Genomic DNA, 19,807 nt, shown 5'->3' on the forward strand with positions numbered 1-19,807 from the left:
AAAAAAATTACCAATGACGGTAAAAAAATTGCAATGCGGCAACACTGTATGTGTTACATATGTACATACATACGTACGAGGACAAACAGCTGATTCCGTACGGAAGGTGCGATCAGTTTCGCTCTTTCCTTAAGCAAATGATGTTTGGCGAAACTTGACGAAACTTGATGTTAAGCACATTATAGTTTCAGAATAGGATTTATGTGTATTCGCACGTTTGCATACGCTGGCTTATTCATATTATAGTTAGCCCTTTAGAACTATAAAGTAATCACCGCTGCTGCTGAAGCGTTAAACAATAGGAGGGAGTAAGTATGTGTATGTATATGCATACATAATTGCAATAGTCGAAGTTTATGCATATTGGAAGGAAAAGGTCTGCCCTACTTCGGGTGCAGGTATTGGTGTCGCTAAGTGTTGGGCCCTAATCGATTTGTTTTTTTTACTATTTTCTTACAGTTAGATTAACTACTTATTTCTTAAGTGTATGTACGTATGTATGTGTTTTCTTCATATTATGTATGCGTATGCTTTTGTGCAAACCGACCGCTATAAAAGTCAAATTAATCAACCTTCTAAATAAAATATACAATTGCAGTTTATGGTATTACTGCTTAGAACTTACATACATACATATGTATGTACGTATTTATTTATTTGGATAACTAACATTACCTAAGTATGTACAATTTTAGCGCTTCACTTTCAACGCCACAGTGCCGCTTTTTAACTAAATTTGGCTAAGCATATATAAAAATCCATCTTATGTACAACTTATTTACTTATGACTTATAGAACTCGCAGAATGGAGCGTAATTATGTATGTATGTACATTGTCATATCATATCATATATGTAAGAAACTTATAACTAGGTATGACTTCATACACACATCGTTGATATTCATAAGGGATGTCCTAAAATTTATCTGTTAAGCATGTATGTGTATCTGTATATCCCAAAGTAGAAAGTGTGTTTAAAATATAGTACAACAACAATCTGAATTCAAGTAAGCACATATGTATAAGCAAAATAAATACAAGTTCAGAAGTTTTTAACAAACGCAAGGCAAATTGACAATTTTTCTAAATTTTACTTATTGTTGTTGTTATGGGGGCCTCTTGAGCCTAGATGAGCTATCCTTCGAAGCCCCGAAAATATATCCGCTTACCAGTTTACTGAGTTCATTTTAAGCGGCAAGCAGAAAATTTAAGCGCCCACAGTATTTCAAAGAAAATTTCAAGAGTCTCCGAAAAGTATGCAAGGCCGTTTTGAAATGGAATAAAAAAAATGTGTGTGAAATAATTACGAAATTCGATTTGCTTTAAATAGATAGTAATATCGTTCAAATATGCGTCGTGGCAGCTCACAGTGGTACATATATAAGTAGTTAGCTTTTCAGTAAATTTTTCAGAATTTGAGCCTGCCTTGGCCTGGCATATGTTGACTTCGAGGATATCGGCCGGCAGCACATAAATGTGACCTCAAAAAATTCGACAGGAAAACAATTTAATGCTGTGAAGCTATTGTTGACCAATTCGTGACACCTCTATCCAATCTATCTATCCGCTGTGAGGCACATAGCGCGGTCCTGCTGGAAGCACATGCCGCCCACGTCTATATAGCAAACTTTTGCTTACAATTAGTCGGTTGTCATTTTCCGTAAGCGCTCGTTATTGACGGCGATGATATCACCCACGTAGTTTTCGAAAAAGTGGGACCCATGGCGCCACCCGTTCAAAATCTGCGGAAACCCGTCGTTTTTTTTTTTTGTTTTGAAATCCATTCATATCTGGTGTTATATTTAATGTGAATCCTGAATAAAAAACTTGAAGAAGTCTACATTTTAATAATAAACGAATCTGCTTTAAAAGAACCAATCCTAAATACATTCCGAAATATGTCCCCCAAAAGCCCTTCTGGAAGCCCTTCAATAAGCAGTGAAAGCAGGAGCACTTTGATTTGAGTTACTCCATACAAAAAAGAAAGGAAAAATCAATGCTTGGGGAAAGGCCTCTTGACTCTGGGAATGACCATTTTCAAGGGCCTTTAGCTCCCGACACTATCCACTGGCAGCAGCATGTTGCCTCATGCCATTCGCCATCAAAGATACTTCCTGAGGCTAACACTCAGGAAGGGGATGAAGAGATCCATTATAGTGAGAAAATGGTTTGTTAGAGTGGTTTGGCAAACTTGCGATGAACAATTAAGAAATTTTACTATTTCCATACTGAAAGAGGCGGCTGAATGTTGAAAAATTCTGCAGGAATAGTTGACCACTTATCTTTAGTATCACTTTTGCAAGGGCCTGGTCCAAGTTGTTGCAGCTATGGCTAATCCCTTTGAAACATATGCTAATGATGGTTTCACACTATCGTTTTGATTATCGATAGTTTAAAGAAAATGCAAAAGACTCAGAACCTTTATGAAACCTTGATTTATCGATTACCGAATAAACCGGATTTTTACAATCAAAAACCGTTGTTTTACCCACTTTCTTTATACATATATGAAAATCTAAAAATTCTAAAGATTTATTTCATTGCAAACCGAACGAAAATCTTTCACATATTTTTTTTCGTCTAAATTAGTGAATCGACTACATGTTTTCTTCATTCTCATCTAACGGCAACCTCAGGAAAAGGCCACATCCAAGGGAAGTTAGATGAGCTATTGTGAGTCGACATAAAAACAAAAAGATGGTTAGTGTTGTCAGAGCATCTCTTATTTAAACTAGACTGAGCAATTTAACCTGCTTACAATATCCAGCAATGGGTTGTGTCAAGGTTTCGCAAGTCTCACGAAACAATTGGAGCTCTTCGCCAGCGACGGGTGTCGTAAATGATTTTCGCTGAATGACCTGTCTACAATAGACTATTTTTGTATTTAAAAATTTATTTAATTTACTGAAATTATTATTTAAATTTATTTAATTTAAGAATTTATATAGCCGGTGTGGTTCAACTAATTGTGTATTGTCGGTCGTACATGCTCGACTTTTTCGAGAAGGGAAAGGTTAAGATCGTTGAACCCCATTAAGTTTGAAATTTTTCTTTAATTTTTTCTTTGCTGTTTTACTTGTATTCCAAAATACGTATCTACTTCAAACTTATTTCACCTTACTGATTTTTAAATACCGAATAGAAGACTTTGTTGAATACCTGCATTTATGAACTTCTTAAAATTTTTAAACAAGGCTGATTACAGCAATAATTAGGTGGAGGTCGTTTCGCAAACAGCTCGAATAACTAACTGCTTGGATGCTCGCCGGCATGTTGCTCGTACCCACGGCAAAGTAGTTTACTCCTTGTCTGCCAAAATCCACCTTGACGGGATTGGTGTTAAGAACGGCAGAGTATCTTAATTTTGTGGACCTTAACTAACTACTTGGTACTGGGCTCTCTTTTGACCTGCTCTAGCTTAAAGTTTTATGGATATACTATGAAGAGCTCAAACTAGTATGTTTAAAAATAATTAAAAATATATATAGTATACATGTTTACGTAAATGTTGTGCTGTACTGGTATTATTTCAATAATTAAGTTCGTAAGTATAAACATTATTTCTATTTTATTGTAAAACATAAAGCTTTACGCATACATATAAATATGTACATAACTATTAAGTTGCGAAGTTTTGCTCCTACTCAAGTTGGTCTGTTTGTATTTATATGTCTATATATGTATAGTTGTTACATATATATAGTTAATATATATATTTTTTTTAATCATTATAGCTTTTTATTTTACACTGGTGTTTGACTAAGCACAGTAAGTATGTGCGTTCGTGGAATTTTTGATGTATGTATGTATGTATGCATGTATGAAATACTGAGTAGTGTTGGGGGAATGTTATCTATAGCTTCTGCCACCGCAGCACTAGGCAGGCAGCGTTGTTTCTTCATTCATCGATTGTGAATATCCCCTGGCGCTGGTGGCAATCCAAAGCTGTATTGGATGCTCCAAACTTGCTATTGAAATACATATTTATATGGCTGTTGTTTTTGTAACGTATGTATGCAACTGTGTTGCAGAGTCGTCTTATGTAGCACTTTGTAGTGAACACACACTACAATTTTAAAAATTTTTTATTAGTTTTTTTTTTTTTTTGTTTAGTATTACTTAATGTTTTCAATTTTAAACTTAATTGTTTTGTTTAATTTTATTTTATTTTGTATATGTGTAGGCAGTTTTATTTAGTCCAGACTTTCCTTTGTAGAGGACTTTTTTGTCTATATTTAACAACTACTTGTATTTATTTATTTTTTTTTACTTCGTAAATTTTTTCTTTATATTTTTTTTTTTTTTTTACAACAGTATAAGTTAGTTTAACTCTTCTTCTTCGGATTACGCGCGACTGCAGCCAATTTTCTATTTTTGTAATTTTTTGTTCTTTTTTTTATTTTTTCCTTCATTATATAAAATAGTTTATGTACAAGTACATTCAAGCCGTGGTTTGGTGCTATAAAAGTGAATTTAATTTATTTTCTTATTTCAGGTGTGTGTGTGTGTGTGTATGCGTGCAATGAGTTGAAATAAAGTTTTTGGTTAGCGAATTGTTGCTTCTTTTATAATAGGATTGCATTAGCTAATTAGCTGTTTATATACATAGTATGTTGTAGGTATGATATAGGGTGTTTACACACAAACTTACACATACTCATTGTCAGTTGGTTGTAAAGTAATTGGTTTAGTACTGTCGCTAGCAGTATTTGTAAATTGCATACGTACATATACATACATATATGAGAATAGGTATACATACATATACATACATACATATGTATTTACTTTTTTCGATTTTATTTTTTTTGCTTTCTTTAGTTTGCTAATTTCAACACGTAAATATTACGAGTATATAGGGATATTGTTCATTTGCGCTTGGGGTAAACATACAAATACATACATATATAGGTTAGGTAGGGTATGTAGACTTTCATATTAGGTATTTATGTAATTAGACTAACATGTGTGTGCTGTTTATTAAGTCATAACTTACTGCATATACATAGTTGATATCAATTTATTATTAGTCAACGCTTTAATGTGTTTTGTTTTTGTTTCTTAACTTTTTCGGCTCAAAGTTTTACTATTCGATTTATTCGGTTAAGAATTTTCAATTTATTTTTTTTTAAGAGTGAGTCTGCCTCGTTGCCGTATATGGCACCTTATGTGTGTGTGTGTGTGTGTGTCTGTGTAATTGTGTAAATGTTTAAAGGAGCGGCGTGCGCGTGCGCAGTTTGTAATTTTCCAATCGCTTTATTTGCGTTTAAATGGAAAAAATATATCAAAGCAAACGCATTTGAGTAAAAAATTAAATATTTACGTAATTCAACCACACAAAACTAAATTAAACTAAGCTAATTATCTCTACAAACATACATGGACATGTGCAAGTATGCACACGCATAATTATAAACTATTCGCAACTCTAACATCAATGTGCGTTGTTGTGCTTTCGATTTGTTGCTAATTTTATGACTTGTCTTTTTTTAATTAATTTCAAAAAATTTGGCAAAAAGTTTTGGAAGCGCTAAAGTGTTTGTAATGTAGTTGTTTTGTTTTGTTTTTCTTCATCTAATTGCTTAAAGTAAGTAGTTGTTGGACCTAACATAGCTTCCTTAATAATTTAAAGCAAAAAAAAAAAACCAATAAAAAATCAAGACGAAAAAAGATTTATGTATATAAAATTTTTGTGGCTGTATTTTTGGTGACTAGTGCAATTGTACAAGCGTATTTTGTGGCTAGAATTTGAAATTTGAGATAACAAAAATATAAAAAAATATACCAAATTATCGAAAATTCATACCAAAAACTATTTAATTTTAATTAGTTTTGCATAAAAAGTATAGTTTATTCTCTAACAAAAACAAATTTTTTTTTAAATTTCGAGCTTTATAATTACATTTCTATAAAAAATTCTGAGTATGCCGTTTGGCAGCCCTTCCATTTGAACTTAAAGTAGCAAGGGCTTTCCATTGATTTTGCTCATTTTTTTAATATAAAATATCGTCGAACATATCGCACATTTAATAATATATAGAATTATTTCTTAATTTAAATTTTTTGAGAAAACGCATTCAAAGTTTGATCAACTGAAACAGTTGGTATACAAAAAGACAGATGGAAAGACGCATATCTTCGCTAATTTTGAGAAGTTTAGTCATCTGTTAGACTGAACATATTCTCCTTATCAAGCTTTTCAATTGCATGATGAAATCTCCAAAAGCGTAAATTTTAAATTATTTCTATATATTATTAACACACAAAATATTTCTATTGAATCTAATTAAAAACCACGAAATTTTGTATGAAATTTTCTTAAATTTCTTATTTATATTAACACAAGTTTTTCATAAGAAACATGCCTAAGCTCAAAAAAATGTTTGATATCGCATAAAGTTTAAAACTGGAATTTAAAAGATTTTTGTTAGAGAGTAAACTATATTTTTATGTTTATATAAAAATTAACTAAAATTAAATAACAAAAAATTTGTTTGTTAAAACTTTTCAATATGTGGTGTGTTTATAATTATGACACGGAGTGTAGTTACGTATGTCCTGTACACTGAATGTATAAGTGAACTATCCATATAATTAGGCGCCATAGAGTCTCAGTATCAAATAAGCTCTAAATGCGATTTTGAATCCAACTCCTTGATCGAAGTGCTCGATAAGTGCCCGTTATTGCAGCAATAAGATTAGATAACCTTAACCTAGGCTCGTCGGTGACTATACTGATGCTTGGCAGTACCGACTATTGTATATTCTCACACTCATTTGGCATAGGAAATACAAAGCTGTGATAGGTAACGAAGACCTCCACATATCCAGGGTTTTTCTTGTAACTGTAACTTTTTTTGAAATCGTTTCAGTAATGTTGTATTTATATATTTTAGAGCTTAGCTGAATGAGTAATTTTATAAACAAACCATTTGGGGTTTATATAAACGCAGAAATTGAGTGGTACATAGCAAAATTGCAGTGTCAGGCAGTGCTGAAAGCTTCAGGCTGACACATAGACATTGCAGACTTTTTTTTTATTAAATTTTGGAACAAATGTCACAGCATTATAGAATTTAACTCACCAGCATTATGAGTGGAAACAACAAAGCTGATGAATTGGCAAGGAAAGGAAGTACGTGGTAACCTCGACTGTCTTTAAACAGTAGGAACATACTTTCACCCGGTAGAGCCATAATTAGCTGCGACGCTGTACAGAAAAACCGTACTTCCTGATAAAACTCTTGATTGGTGCATATAGTTGCGAGCGCATTGAAGAACTATTCAAACCAATTTTTAACGCCTTCCAGATAGTATATAATATGATTATGATGAAAGCTTTCGTAAAGTTCAAAGCGTCAACCATGCGCTTTGCACCAGAGTGAGCTTTCTAACATCGAAGGGAATTTGGGATCTTAATAAGGTATACCCTCCAACCATTACAATGTAAACTATCCTAATACCAATAGCTCATGAGTCAAAATGGAAAAATTCTTTAGAATAAGCTGTGCCCATTTGGAAAATTTTACTTGCACCAGAATTATGTTTTGTGATGAAACTCTGGTAGTAGCAAAGATATGCCAGAATCTAGCCTTTAAACATCTGTCTAGGTGTTGGTTTTAGTTTTCCCCTTTAAAGGGATACATAACCTGAAACAGATCGAAATTTACTTTTTAAGTTTTCGAACGCATTCACTAAAGAAATATGCAAAAAAAAAAAATAAAAAACCTTCACTTTCTTAAAATCTAGGTGAAAGCTCTTGAATATCCAAACCCGAACTCTTTGTACTTCCCCCAGTAATGTCCCTAAACTTACAGGTTCCTCGTCAAATGCTTGTTATTTAAGCTACAAAAGTTTAATGAAGTCTGGATCCTTCTTGTCTTTTCAATGAGGAACTCTTTATCTAATAAAATAAGGTCCCTACTAATGCTTGAACATAAAAAGTTTCAAGTGAAAAAACAATTGTATCGTATATGCAAATTCGTTCAACGAATGTCTCACTAATATGGCATTCCCGCATGACAAAGAATTACGCTGAACATGGCTAACAAGAAGTTGGTTTGTTCTTCAAATGAAAATTGACAAGGTATGACGGAATTTCATGTCAAAATCCACCGGAAGCATCAGCAAGCCGAAGTTGTTATTTTTAGGTTAAAGTGCCATCGCATCACGCCTCTCACTACTGTACTTTTATTGGTGGTGCCTGTGTATGCGTGTTTCGTGTAACTTTACTAATTTTCAAAGTCCTGCCCAACATTATTTTAACTACACTTCTCTTAATTTTAACGTTTTTCGCTGACAAATCATTAGTTTCTAATTCATTATATTTCATTCAAATGCTCTGCTCTACACTCACTTATTTATTGCTGTTAATATTTTTTGAGCTTATACGACTTACTAAATTATAATTATTTTTGTTTTGTTTAGTTGTTTTTTTGTTTTTTAGCCAATGCGCTTTAGCGTTCCACTTAACGTTGTGTTATTTGCCTATAAAGTATAGTTTAATATTAAATGATTTTTTCTTTTTTTTTCAGTGTAATTGCCTGCTATGGCGCACACCTGCAGCGGCTCTCGTGCTCTCATTTAGACTTTAACTCATTTTTATTTTGATTTTATTTCCGAAGTTTTTCAACTTAACCTGTTTGTTCACTATTTTTTTCTGCTTAGTATAAATAATTTTTAGCTAATTTTCGTCGTTTCTCTGCTGATTTTCCTAATACATAAACATACTTATGCTTGTGTTTTTTTTTTTGTTTTTTTTTAATCTTCTAGTGCGTGTGAGTATTCATATAATAATTATGCTAATTTTTTTTGTCTACATATAGTGTATTTGCTTAATATATAAACTTAATTAATTTAGTGCGATTCGCCTGGCTGCTGTACTCCCCTGGCTCGTCCTGTCTTCGACATGACTTCGCCTCAACCGGTACACGCCTAGCGCGACACAGCACGTCCTCTGTTCTGTGCTGCCTTTTCTTGTATGCTTTACGCTTTTCTGCTCGGCGGCGTTTCTCATCTTACTTCTCCTCGCCCAGCAACACCAGATCGTCGGCAACCACGTCGCTGACATGCAAGTAGATGATCCAATACATCAGATTGAAGCAAACGAAACACACGGGGAACACTATGCGCGAATATTTGTCAATGTCTGATGGCGTTATGCCCAGCAGCTTGTTGATATCCTGTGTGATTTAACAATTTTGTAAATTATAGGAAAAATTAAAAAGTTAAAAAAGCGACGAATAAAGAGAGAGAGGAAGAAAAAAACAATCGATTAGTATGATCACAAAATTCTCGCGGTGTATATGTTTGGGCTGGAAATTACTTTTTTTACCTTGCCCGGGTGTAATAAATGGGATGGTACAGCCGCTTCGGCGTCCCCACCTTCGGGCGCTCCACCTCCGCCGCCACCGCCACCACCTCCTCCGCCCCCGCCGCCGCCTCCACCACCACCACCGCCACCGCCACCTTGGGGTCCGGGTCCGGGTGGGCCAACCGGCGGTCCGCCACGTCCACCGTTCACAGTATTCTCTAGCGTGCCGCCTTTGGAATGGGCCTTCGGATCGTGCACCTTGAATCTCACCTCCTGGAACAAGGGTCCCACTATCGAGCAACCGCGCGAACCAACGTTTTGTTGCATATTTGAATAGCCAATTGGTCGGTTACTCACTGTTTGTTTTGGCGCATGAGGATGACCATGGCTGTGGCCATGACCATGCCCATGTCCATGATCGCCCGCACTCGGATTGGGATTGGGCGGTGGTTGCGCCCCATCCATTTGTTGCTGCTTTTTTTGCTCAGCTATTTTTTGGATCGCCATAAATCTTTGTTTTCGCATTTGAATTCGTTTTGCCATATAGCCGACCGTGGCGTATTCTATAGATTTATTTTGTTTTACAATTAAAAATTTCAAATTTTTTTGTTTTCGGTTTTTTTTAATTTTTTTTAATTTTTTAATTCAAATTATGTATCGATCAAAATTATCGATCAGTTCAATCATTGTGAATTAGTCATTTTAAGAAATCAATTAAGTTTATTAAGTATCAATTGTTGAATGAAATGTTTGGTTGGTTGGTAGATAAGCAAGCAATTGGAATTGGTTTCAAATTTGGACATCGAATTGGGAATATAATTTTGGCGTATTTCGATTCGAAATTCATATTTGGAGATAATAATAAACGCAATGTGGTTTTTTGTTGCCCAATTGTGTTTCATTTTCGGATTGTGCGGGGTAGCAGGAAAATAGAATGAGAAAATAGAAAAATAGAATATTAAATAACATAAAATAATAAAAAAATTGTATTAGCTAATTGCGCAAAAATAAAAAAGCACATCAAAAAATAAAAAATTATTTGTGTAAATACAATGCGGACAATATTCTTGAATACACCTACATTGAGGAAAAGAAAGTGCAGAGAGTGAAAAAATTGTATGGAAAGGTGGAAGGAAATTTGTTTGGAAAGGCAGTATTAGCATTTTGGATTAAAGTGATGAGACTTTGAGCATAGATTTTCTGTTCGAAAGCATTTTAAATATATACAAATATAAATTTTTTCTTACACATTTTTCTATTAAATTTTAATTTGATTCCCTTCTTTTCTTATTTAATTAATGTATCAATACAATTATATTTTTATATAAAGTTCAAAAGGTTTTTTTCTGTTTTATATTATTTAATTTTATGTATTATTTAGTTTGGATTTACCCTATTTTACATTTTTATCTTATTTTACTTTATTTTATTAATTTTTTAATTTATTTAAATTTATTTCATATAATCACTTTTTTGTCCGTTTTTATTACTTATTTATTTATTTCATTAATTTACTTTAATTCATATTTAATTTTTTAATAATTTTACTTTCATTTTATTTAAAAAAAATTGAATTAAAGCTTTTGTTTTTTATATCATTTTATATTATTTTTTGCTGTATTTTAATTGATTTTATTTTATTTTATGTTAATTTATTGTATTGATTTTTCGTTCGTTTTATTTTATTCCATTAAATTATTTATTTTCCTTTACTCATTTTTTGTGTTTATTTATTTATTTTTTTTTTTTATTTCTTAATGTATTTATTTTTTTTAATGCAGCTATTTAATTTTATATTCTGGTTTTTGTTTTATTTTATATTAGTTTTCATTATTTCATTATGCTGTTTTTTATTCTGATATTTTATTTTATTTTAAAAATGTTATTTAATTTATTATTTGCTGTTTTTATATCATTTTATTTTTGGTTTTATTTTAGTTTGTTTGATTTTATTGTATGTTAATTTATTTCAATAATTTTTTTTAATTCCTTCATTTTTTATTTTACTTCACTTATTTTTATTTTTTATTAATTTATTTCCGTATTTTACTTTTTTATATTAAATTTCCTTCTATTTTTTTTTAATTAATCTATTATTTTTTAATCTGTTCTTTAGTTTAATTAATTTTTTTATTTGCTTATATTTTATGTTATTTGATTTTGTTTTTTTTATAATTTATTTTATTTTGCTTCATTTTATTTTTTTCATTTTATTTTATTTAAAATACTTAAATAAATTTTTTTTTCTATTTTATTTTTATTTTTGCTTTATGTAATTTCGTTTTATTTTATAAAATTTTTTTGTTTTTGTAAATTTTTATGCATCTACAGACTTATTTTATTTCATTGAGGTTATTTACTCTTCCCTGGTTTTCAGGTTATCTAGATAAAAATTATTCAAGTGTAGTGTTTTTTATTGTTGTGAACTGAATAAAAAAGATAACCACATAAGCTGATAACCAATCAAGCGTGAACAACATCACTATTTTAACCCACCTCAAAGAAAGGAATAGATACGAGGTGCATATTTTTTATGTTAACATTTTTCTTATCATTAATTTTCAAATAATTAATTTTTAATTTTTTGTATTATATTTTTTTTTATTTTTATTTGTCTTGTTTTTTTTTTATATTTTGTGTCCAATAGTTTTAATTATTTATCTTATTTTATTTATTTCATTTCATTTTATTTCACACTAATACTATTTTGTACAAAAAAAAAATCTCATCGCTTTAGAAAATATTACAAGGGCAGTGCTTAGCTACGAAATTGTATGAATACAAATACTAAAGCAAAGTTATCGACATTCTAATGCACAAATTAAAAATAAAATATAAATCCATAAAAGAAAACATTGCATATTTTATATAAAATAATCCTAAAAAAGTAATTGTTTTGTAAAAATGTGTAATGCAAAAGGAAATTAGAAAAATTGCGTAAAGCTAGATAGATTTTTAAGTCAAAATTTAAATAACTTTACATAAGAAAAATTTATTATAAAATATGAAGTTTTTTTTAACAAACAAGAAAATTGTTTCGGTTAAGTTTTAAATAATTTTTCTGCTCTTCATTTCGAATACTATCATTTAAAGAAAATTCTTTAGAATGTTCACTGAGCTTCTGTTCTCCTCTCTTCTTCTTGCTCAGCCAATATTCCAGTCAAAATGTGAATTGATCGAACAGGCACTTTTGTAATGTGACATAAAGCGGAAGTGATCTCAATAAACACAAAGCTAAAATTTTTATTATAAATGAGTTAAAAATAAATTATGGAAATGTTATTTATTTGCTTTTAGTATTTCATACATTTTAATTATTTTATTTGATTTGACGCAGTCAGTATTTTTGGCGTTGAGTTGGATAAATTTTTTTTTTAGATTTTCATTAATTAAAAAATTCGAAAAAATAGATTCCATTGTTAGCCTATTATCAGACTAGCTTAAAAGATGCGGACATCTGAATTTCATATTGAAAGTTTTATAGATATACAGCCTTGAAAATTTGTTCGTTGTTATATTGCAAATGTGTTTTGATAATGTAAAATTTCAAGAAACAAATGGTCCCACTCGTTGAATTTTTGGCAAAGTTATGGCCATTCATCAAAGGAACGTTGTGTCTTAAGAAATCGATATCTCGAAAACGGCTGAACAAAAAATTAATTATGAAAAATTCCGAAAAAAAATCGGAGATGCAAAAGCCAAATGGTGTCCGAATCGGGCTGGAATACCCCGTATAAATATAAAGGATGGTATGAAATTATGTTCTGATTGCAAAATACTTACCTTATCACTGTGCTATGACATAGATTTGTACTCCGATTTTCCTAAAATTTTCTTATATGAAAGTAAAATAAGTACACGTATATACATACATACTGAGCGGCTAAATAATAAAGACCCTAAAAATGTGAATGCTGTTATTAATGTTTTGAAAAAGGATTTTCTGTATTGTCGTTTATTATTTACATGCATATCAGAGCCTTGCACGATTTCGCTAAATTTTATAAATATAAATGGCATTGTGAAAGTAATACGATGAACGAATAGTAAGGAATAACAAAGATATAGAAAATTTTTTTCAGATATTTTCGCTGTGAAATTTGTTTCAGATGTCAACCTTATCGTAGGGGTTGACAATTTCTGGCATATTTTCTAAGATTCAATCAAACTGAAGTTGTGTTTTGATTATTGTTTGTAGCCTACAAAAAAATACTTTGCCAACGCTCGTCAATAAAAATTGTGTTATGTTGTTTATTGGTAAACATTGTAGATTACAGGGCAATACTGGCGGCTCTCTTGAAAGCTCTTTGCTATCTTTCGAAAGACTAACTGAAATTTGTACTAACGAGAAGGTTTCAGCGTAATTCTGTTTGTCTTTTCAAACAAAAATATATATTTTTCTTTTTAAAACAATAAAATCTTAAAATGCAAAAAAGGATTAATTGCGAAGATAGAAAAAAATCGAATTAAAAAGCTTAAAAGAGATCTAAACAATTTTTAAAATTAAAAGAAATCAGAAAAAAAATTATTTTCAATAAAATCTATATAATAAAAAAAATAAATTTAAGAAAATTATTTTGCTGCAACAGTAAAATCTGAACATAAAAAACAAACATAATAAACAAAAAAAAAAAATAAATCAAAAAAAGAGAAAAAATAAATAGATAAAACAAGTAAAGAAGTATATGTAACTTCGGCCGAAACCGAACTTTATACATATGTACATACCCGGCACAGGTATCAAACTAAGAATCGAACTACCTTTGCATGATAAGCAGGGGTGCTTTTACGCGTTTTCAAACGTTTTCGGTAATATCCTGGGTTAGACTTAATGATAAAGTTGAACCAAATTTGGTAGAAATCGATAAAGTAGGATTACCGAGATACACCTTTGTAGCCAAGGTTATTAAGTGCGCCGAGTTTGGTAGAAATTGACAAATCTGTTACCGAGATATAAGAAGGCGGATTCACGCCCATTATCCAAAAATTTATACTGATCTCGTTTTCTGCTAAGTTACTGGTTTCGTGTTTATGTAAATTTCCATTATATGGGAAGTGTTCGCGGTTATTGCCCGATTTCAAATATTTTTAACAAATTTCTTAGCTGACCCCTGCGCAAGACTTGTACCGAGTTTGGTAAGGATTGGTGAAAATTTCATAACAATATTATAATTTACCAAAACTCTACTTCACACGGCTTTGTCGACCACTCTATTCATTCTGAGCATTTATGTATACATTTGTCTATATCTATCTATATGCATTTAGGCTAGCACAAACAACCGCTATGCGAATTAAGTTGTAGATACCCCTGTGCACAAGTACGCTCGCGTATAAAAATAAGTTCCTAAACATTACATAAATGAAATTAAAAAACAAAATCTAAAAATAAAAATTTAAAACAAATAAAGTAAGTCTCAAAAAATTCAATGAAATTAAGCGAAGGATTTTTCATTTTAAACAATAAAATCTAAAAATAAAAAGGAAAAATATCAATTAAAATAAAAGAAAAAATATAGCACGTTCCTAAAAATTTTATAAAAAAAAAATATTTTACTTTTTAAAACAATAAAAGCTCTTGATCAAAACAAAATTATTTTACGAAAAGCAACAAATTATCAAAAAAAAATGCTTTCCTAAAAATTAAATAAAATTAAAAACAAATATCGTTTTCTGTTTAAAACAATTAAATCTAAAAAAAGAAATTAAGAAAATATATGTATTTTTCTTTTTCGGACAATGAAGTCTAATAATTAAAAGAAAACAAAATTAAAAAAGGAAAAATAAATAAAATAGAAAAGTAAAATAAGAATTCGCGAGTGTGCTTTTTTCTAAAACTTTGTGATAGAATAACAAAAGTCCTTCGAACTATCTCGCCTTCTGTCTTCGTTTGTCTGACGAAAGACGTTTTAAATACTATCTTAGCCTGAATTGCCCTGTTAGCTCTGCGTGTGCCACTAATAAGGGGCATGCGAAAATTCTAACGAGCTTCGAGCTCATCCCAGCCTAAAAACGGTCATTGCACACCGATGCTGGGTCCAAGTGTTTTCTTCACCAGAGGAAGCCCTAGGCGAAGTAAAGTAGAGAAAAGTTACAAAGAAATATCAATTTAAGTGCATTGACATATGGGATTTTAGTTAGCTCGACGAATGGCGGACGGAAACTTTGGAAGTAAGTCTCAACTCCCTAATTTTTATACCCGAACGCACTTGTGCACAAGGGTATATTAATTTTGTTCACATAACGGTTGTTTGTAACAGCCAAAACGAATCGAGATAGATATAGACAAATGTATACATAAATGATCAGGATGAAAAAAGAAATCGATTAAGCCATGTCTGTCTGTCCGTCCGTCCGTGTACACGATAACTCGAGCAAAAATTGAGATATCTCAACGAAATTTGGTGTGTAGGTTTCCCTTAATCCAAGGAGGTTGGTATTGGAAATGGGCGAAATCGGACTGTAACCACGCCCACTTCCCATATAACGGTAATTTTCGGAAATACGAAAACTGCGATATTTTAGTAACTACTGAAGCTAATTCACTCAAAATTGATATCTACAATGAGTTTAAGAATATTATACATTTTTGGAAAATGGGCATAGCCACGCCCACTTATGGTTACATGTGTATATCTTGGTAACCGCTGCACCAATTTCTTCCAAACTTGGCACAGTTGTTGGCCTTGGTACAGCATAAAAAATCGCCGAAACTTTTTAAAATCGGACAATAACCACGCCCACATCCCATATAACGGTAATTTAGAGAAATACAAAATCTTCGATAAATCAGTAAATATTAAAGCTAATTTATTCAAAATTGATGACTGCAAAAAATTATTTACCAAGAAATACGTTTATGGTAAAATTTTGGAAAATGGGCGTGGCACCGCCCACTTATGATCACATATATGTATCTCGGTAACCGTTCTACCAGTTTGTACCAAACTCGGTATTTTTATTATGCTTGCCACATAAAAGCAAAACGTTGAAAATTATTGAAATCGGACTAAAATTACGGCCGCTTTTCAAATAACGGTAAATTTCAGAAATGCTTGAAACTTGAATATTTCGAAATTGAAGGACGCTAATTTACTCAAAATTGATACACCCTGGCTTACCATCTAGCGGTAGGTTTCGGAAAGGTGAAAAAACATATATTTAATGTTTGCGCCGGGTATTTAATGTTCCCGAACTTAGACTTTCTTACTTGTTTACTTAATATTTCTGGTTCTAATAACATTAGTGTGCACCCAAATTAAGTTTTTGTTTTAGGTTTCAGCGTAATCCTATTTGTCTTTTAAAACAAAAATATATATTTTTCTTTTTAAAATAATAAAATCTTACAATTCAAAAAATATATTAATTGAGAAGAAAGAAACAACCGAATTAAAAAGCTAAAAGAGATCTAAAAAAAATTTTTAATTAAAAGAAATCAGACAAAAAAATTTTTTCAATAAAATCTATATAATAAAAAAAATATATTTAGGAAAATTATTTTAGTACAACAATAAACTCTGAACATAAAAAAATATTTAATTAAAAAAAGAGAAAAAATAAATAAATAAAACAAATAAAGAAGTATTAGTAACTTCAAACTTTGTGATGCTTAAACTGTTGTTATAAGTTGTAATGTTAGTTTTCCCTAAAATGTAGATACGTCGTAACGCAGAAATGGGACTATATGTACCTACAATGGTATTATGTTAAACAATTTAAAGGCATGAAGATGCCTTGGGTATTTTAGCAAATTAGATATGCATTTATTGAACAAAAACTTTCATCTATCCTAAACTCAATAAGAAAATCTCAAAAATTTTGCTGAAAAGAATGATTTTATTTTTAATTCACCACTAACGCCTTCTCAATTATATTCCGAATACCGCAACTACATATATCACACTTACCTTAAAATCTGCTTCTGTGTCACATCACTTGGAACCTGCAAAACAATACTTGTTAGTAGATCAGCTACATTTTCTGCATGGAATATTCCAAAAAAAAAGGAACCGGAAGCTTTTCGATGTCATGAATTGACACGCGATGAAGCATCATCAATTCTTAACGCAGAAAAGCTTCCAATAAATTGCAACAGTTCGCGTAGAAATGCTGGTGGGTGTCGAGCGCATCGTTTTACAACTGATCGCCGTTCAGGTGCATATTTACATTGACGTGTCGGTACGTACGTACGTACGTAAGTGGCTTTGTGCTCACTTTTTTGACGCTTAACTTTATGTATGTATGTAAATATTTTGCATTTGCTGTACAACTGTTGTTCAACTGAAGCTGGGCGTATATTAATATCAGGGTACCATTGAGGTGGTTGCTGGTGTGGGTAATTATTTTTTTGTATTAGCAGTGCCGTTGGGTTTGATAAGATTTTTTTGATGCTATAGATCAGCTGCTTATATGTACATATATGCATTTGTAGTAGTGGTCTTTGCGTTCGTGTGTGCTTATGTGCTATTGGAAAATTGGTTTTGCACTGTTTTGTACTCATTTTATATACTTATTTATATATATACGAGTTTATTCGTATTTATAGGTGATTTAAATTTATTGCGTGAGTTATGAGTGAAATAAAAATAAATAATATTTTTTTTTTTTTAATATGACTGATGAGTGTTGAGTGATTAGTTGAAATGCGTGATATTTGGTGCTTCAATGCTGAATGGTGTTAGGATGCTTCAGGTCACTTTACGTTCACATTACTGTGGGAAGCGCGTATCGATAAACCGGCATTTATTTTCTTTCTAAATGATAATATTAGCAATTCAATGTAAAGTTTTCATTGAAAATTAACAAGAACATACAAATACGAAAAAAGAGATTTGTTTATATTTTTCTTTCTTTTTTTTTCTTGGTTCTGGTTTGGATTGTTTTTGTTCGTTTAGTTTTGTGGGAACTGTAGTGGTTTTCTCTTGTTTGGGATGGTGTTGCATAGTTAATAAAAATTATTATTCTCTTTTAATTGCATTATCTGCTACGAAATTTGTGTTGTAAATATGTACATTTAAGAAAAATATGTTTGTTTGTAGATATAATAAATTAGTAAGTAGATATTTAAGTGGCATAAAAGTGAGTATCTTTTTTAATAATGTAGCATGATTTTTTTTTTTTTTTTGGTGAATAAGACTTGAAAAATGTGAAGAAGGGCAGAAAGCATACAATAAAAAATAGTTGAAATTTTTAGTTATTTTACAAGTGATGAATTTATTGTGAAAAGAAAAATAAAATCAATGTAAAATTTATATAAATAAGAGCTTCAATCGATTTTGTTTGGAAAAAATAAAAATTAAAAATATTTTAATTCAAAATTTTACATTTGTGTTTATTAAAAAATTCTTAAAAATTAATATGCTTTGGTATACTTTTGGTCAGGTTTAAAAGTTTACTCAAGTTGAAATTTCCATGATCTTTGTGAAAGTCCGACGAGGGCGGCCTTGATTACAGTATATACATAGGTATGGCATTAACTCTGATAGGAGTAGTATTGTTATCGATAAAATTATTAATATCTTTATCGATTTCGATTTAATTTTTTATCGCTTGCTTATTTTTGGCTTATGTTATTTTTACTGTTTTCGTTATCTTTATAGTTATCGATATTATCATAGTCCGAACTTAATATTTTACCATAATTTAAATAAATGTGTAAGCAATGTATCCATTTTAGTTGTCAATAATATCATTTTTATCATTTTTTTTTTGTTATCGCAATCGGTTTTTTTTTTTGATATCTAATTTTCGCATTTATTATAAATTACTGATTATAACCGCTCCCGTTAAATTTTATTATATTATATTATTATAGTTGTAATTTCCATTTTCGGTATCAACTGTACTTATAATTTCAGTATCGTTATTCGTTAATCCAAAATTAGTAATATTTTTATCGTTAGCTTTGCGCTTATCGATATCGATATTTTTTCAACTACCATTTTTGTCACTGTTCAAATTTTCAACATATTCTTTTGTACCTTTTGTTATCGATACTATTATCTTTAACTTTTCATTGTCGTTAACAATATTTGTAATTATAATTACCGTTGTCATTGTCGATTTTGCTATTTTTATTGTTATTGTTTGTTATCGTTATCAAATTTTAATCGGTTTGAGCTTTTGTCACAATTTTTTTTGTCGTTAAAATTATCTGGAAATTTTTTAATCGTTATCGATATTATTACTTCTTCCATTTTCGACAGTTATAATTACCATAATATCACTTGTTGTCGTTATCGATATTTTTTATTTCTGAAATTTTCAACAATCATAATTGCCAACACATTTCTTATTATCCTTCTTGTTATCGACATCATAACTTTTATATACTTATTAGTTACCGTTATTGATATTTTAATGAATTCGTTGCCATTGTGACTGTTCTTTTATTTAGTGCTGCTGGATTTTGTTATTTTTTTTCATAACATTCGATTTTTACTATTGCCATTTTTCACAGTCATATTTCAATATCGATATCATGAACTCGACAT

General features: G+C 30.6%; 1 protein-coding gene across 1 annotated transcript in view; it reads right to left on the minus strand.

Annotated features, from left to right (window-relative positions):
* Positions 1 to 8,062: 8,062 nt before the first annotated feature.
* LOC118747842 (gamma-aminobutyric acid receptor subunit beta) overlaps positions 8,063 to 19,807 on the minus strand; it is a gene marked incomplete in the record, with an annotated part of 123,533 nt that continues 111,788 nt past the window's right edge. Inside the window, 2 exon segments of the mRNA XM_036482017.1 lie at positions 8,063 to 9,183; positions 9,336 to 9,877. Coding sequence (XP_036337910.1) covers positions 9,019 to 9,183; positions 9,336 to 9,877 — 707 coding nt within the window.

The sequence above is a fragment of the Rhagoletis pomonella genome, unplaced genomic scaffold (genome assembly GCF_013731165.1).
Source record: "Rhagoletis pomonella isolate Grant_MI unplaced genomic scaffold, Rhpom_1.0 Rhpom_scaffold_00012, whole genome shotgun sequence".
Lineage (NCBI taxonomy): Eukaryota > Metazoa > Arthropoda > Insecta > Diptera > Tephritidae > Rhagoletis > Rhagoletis pomonella.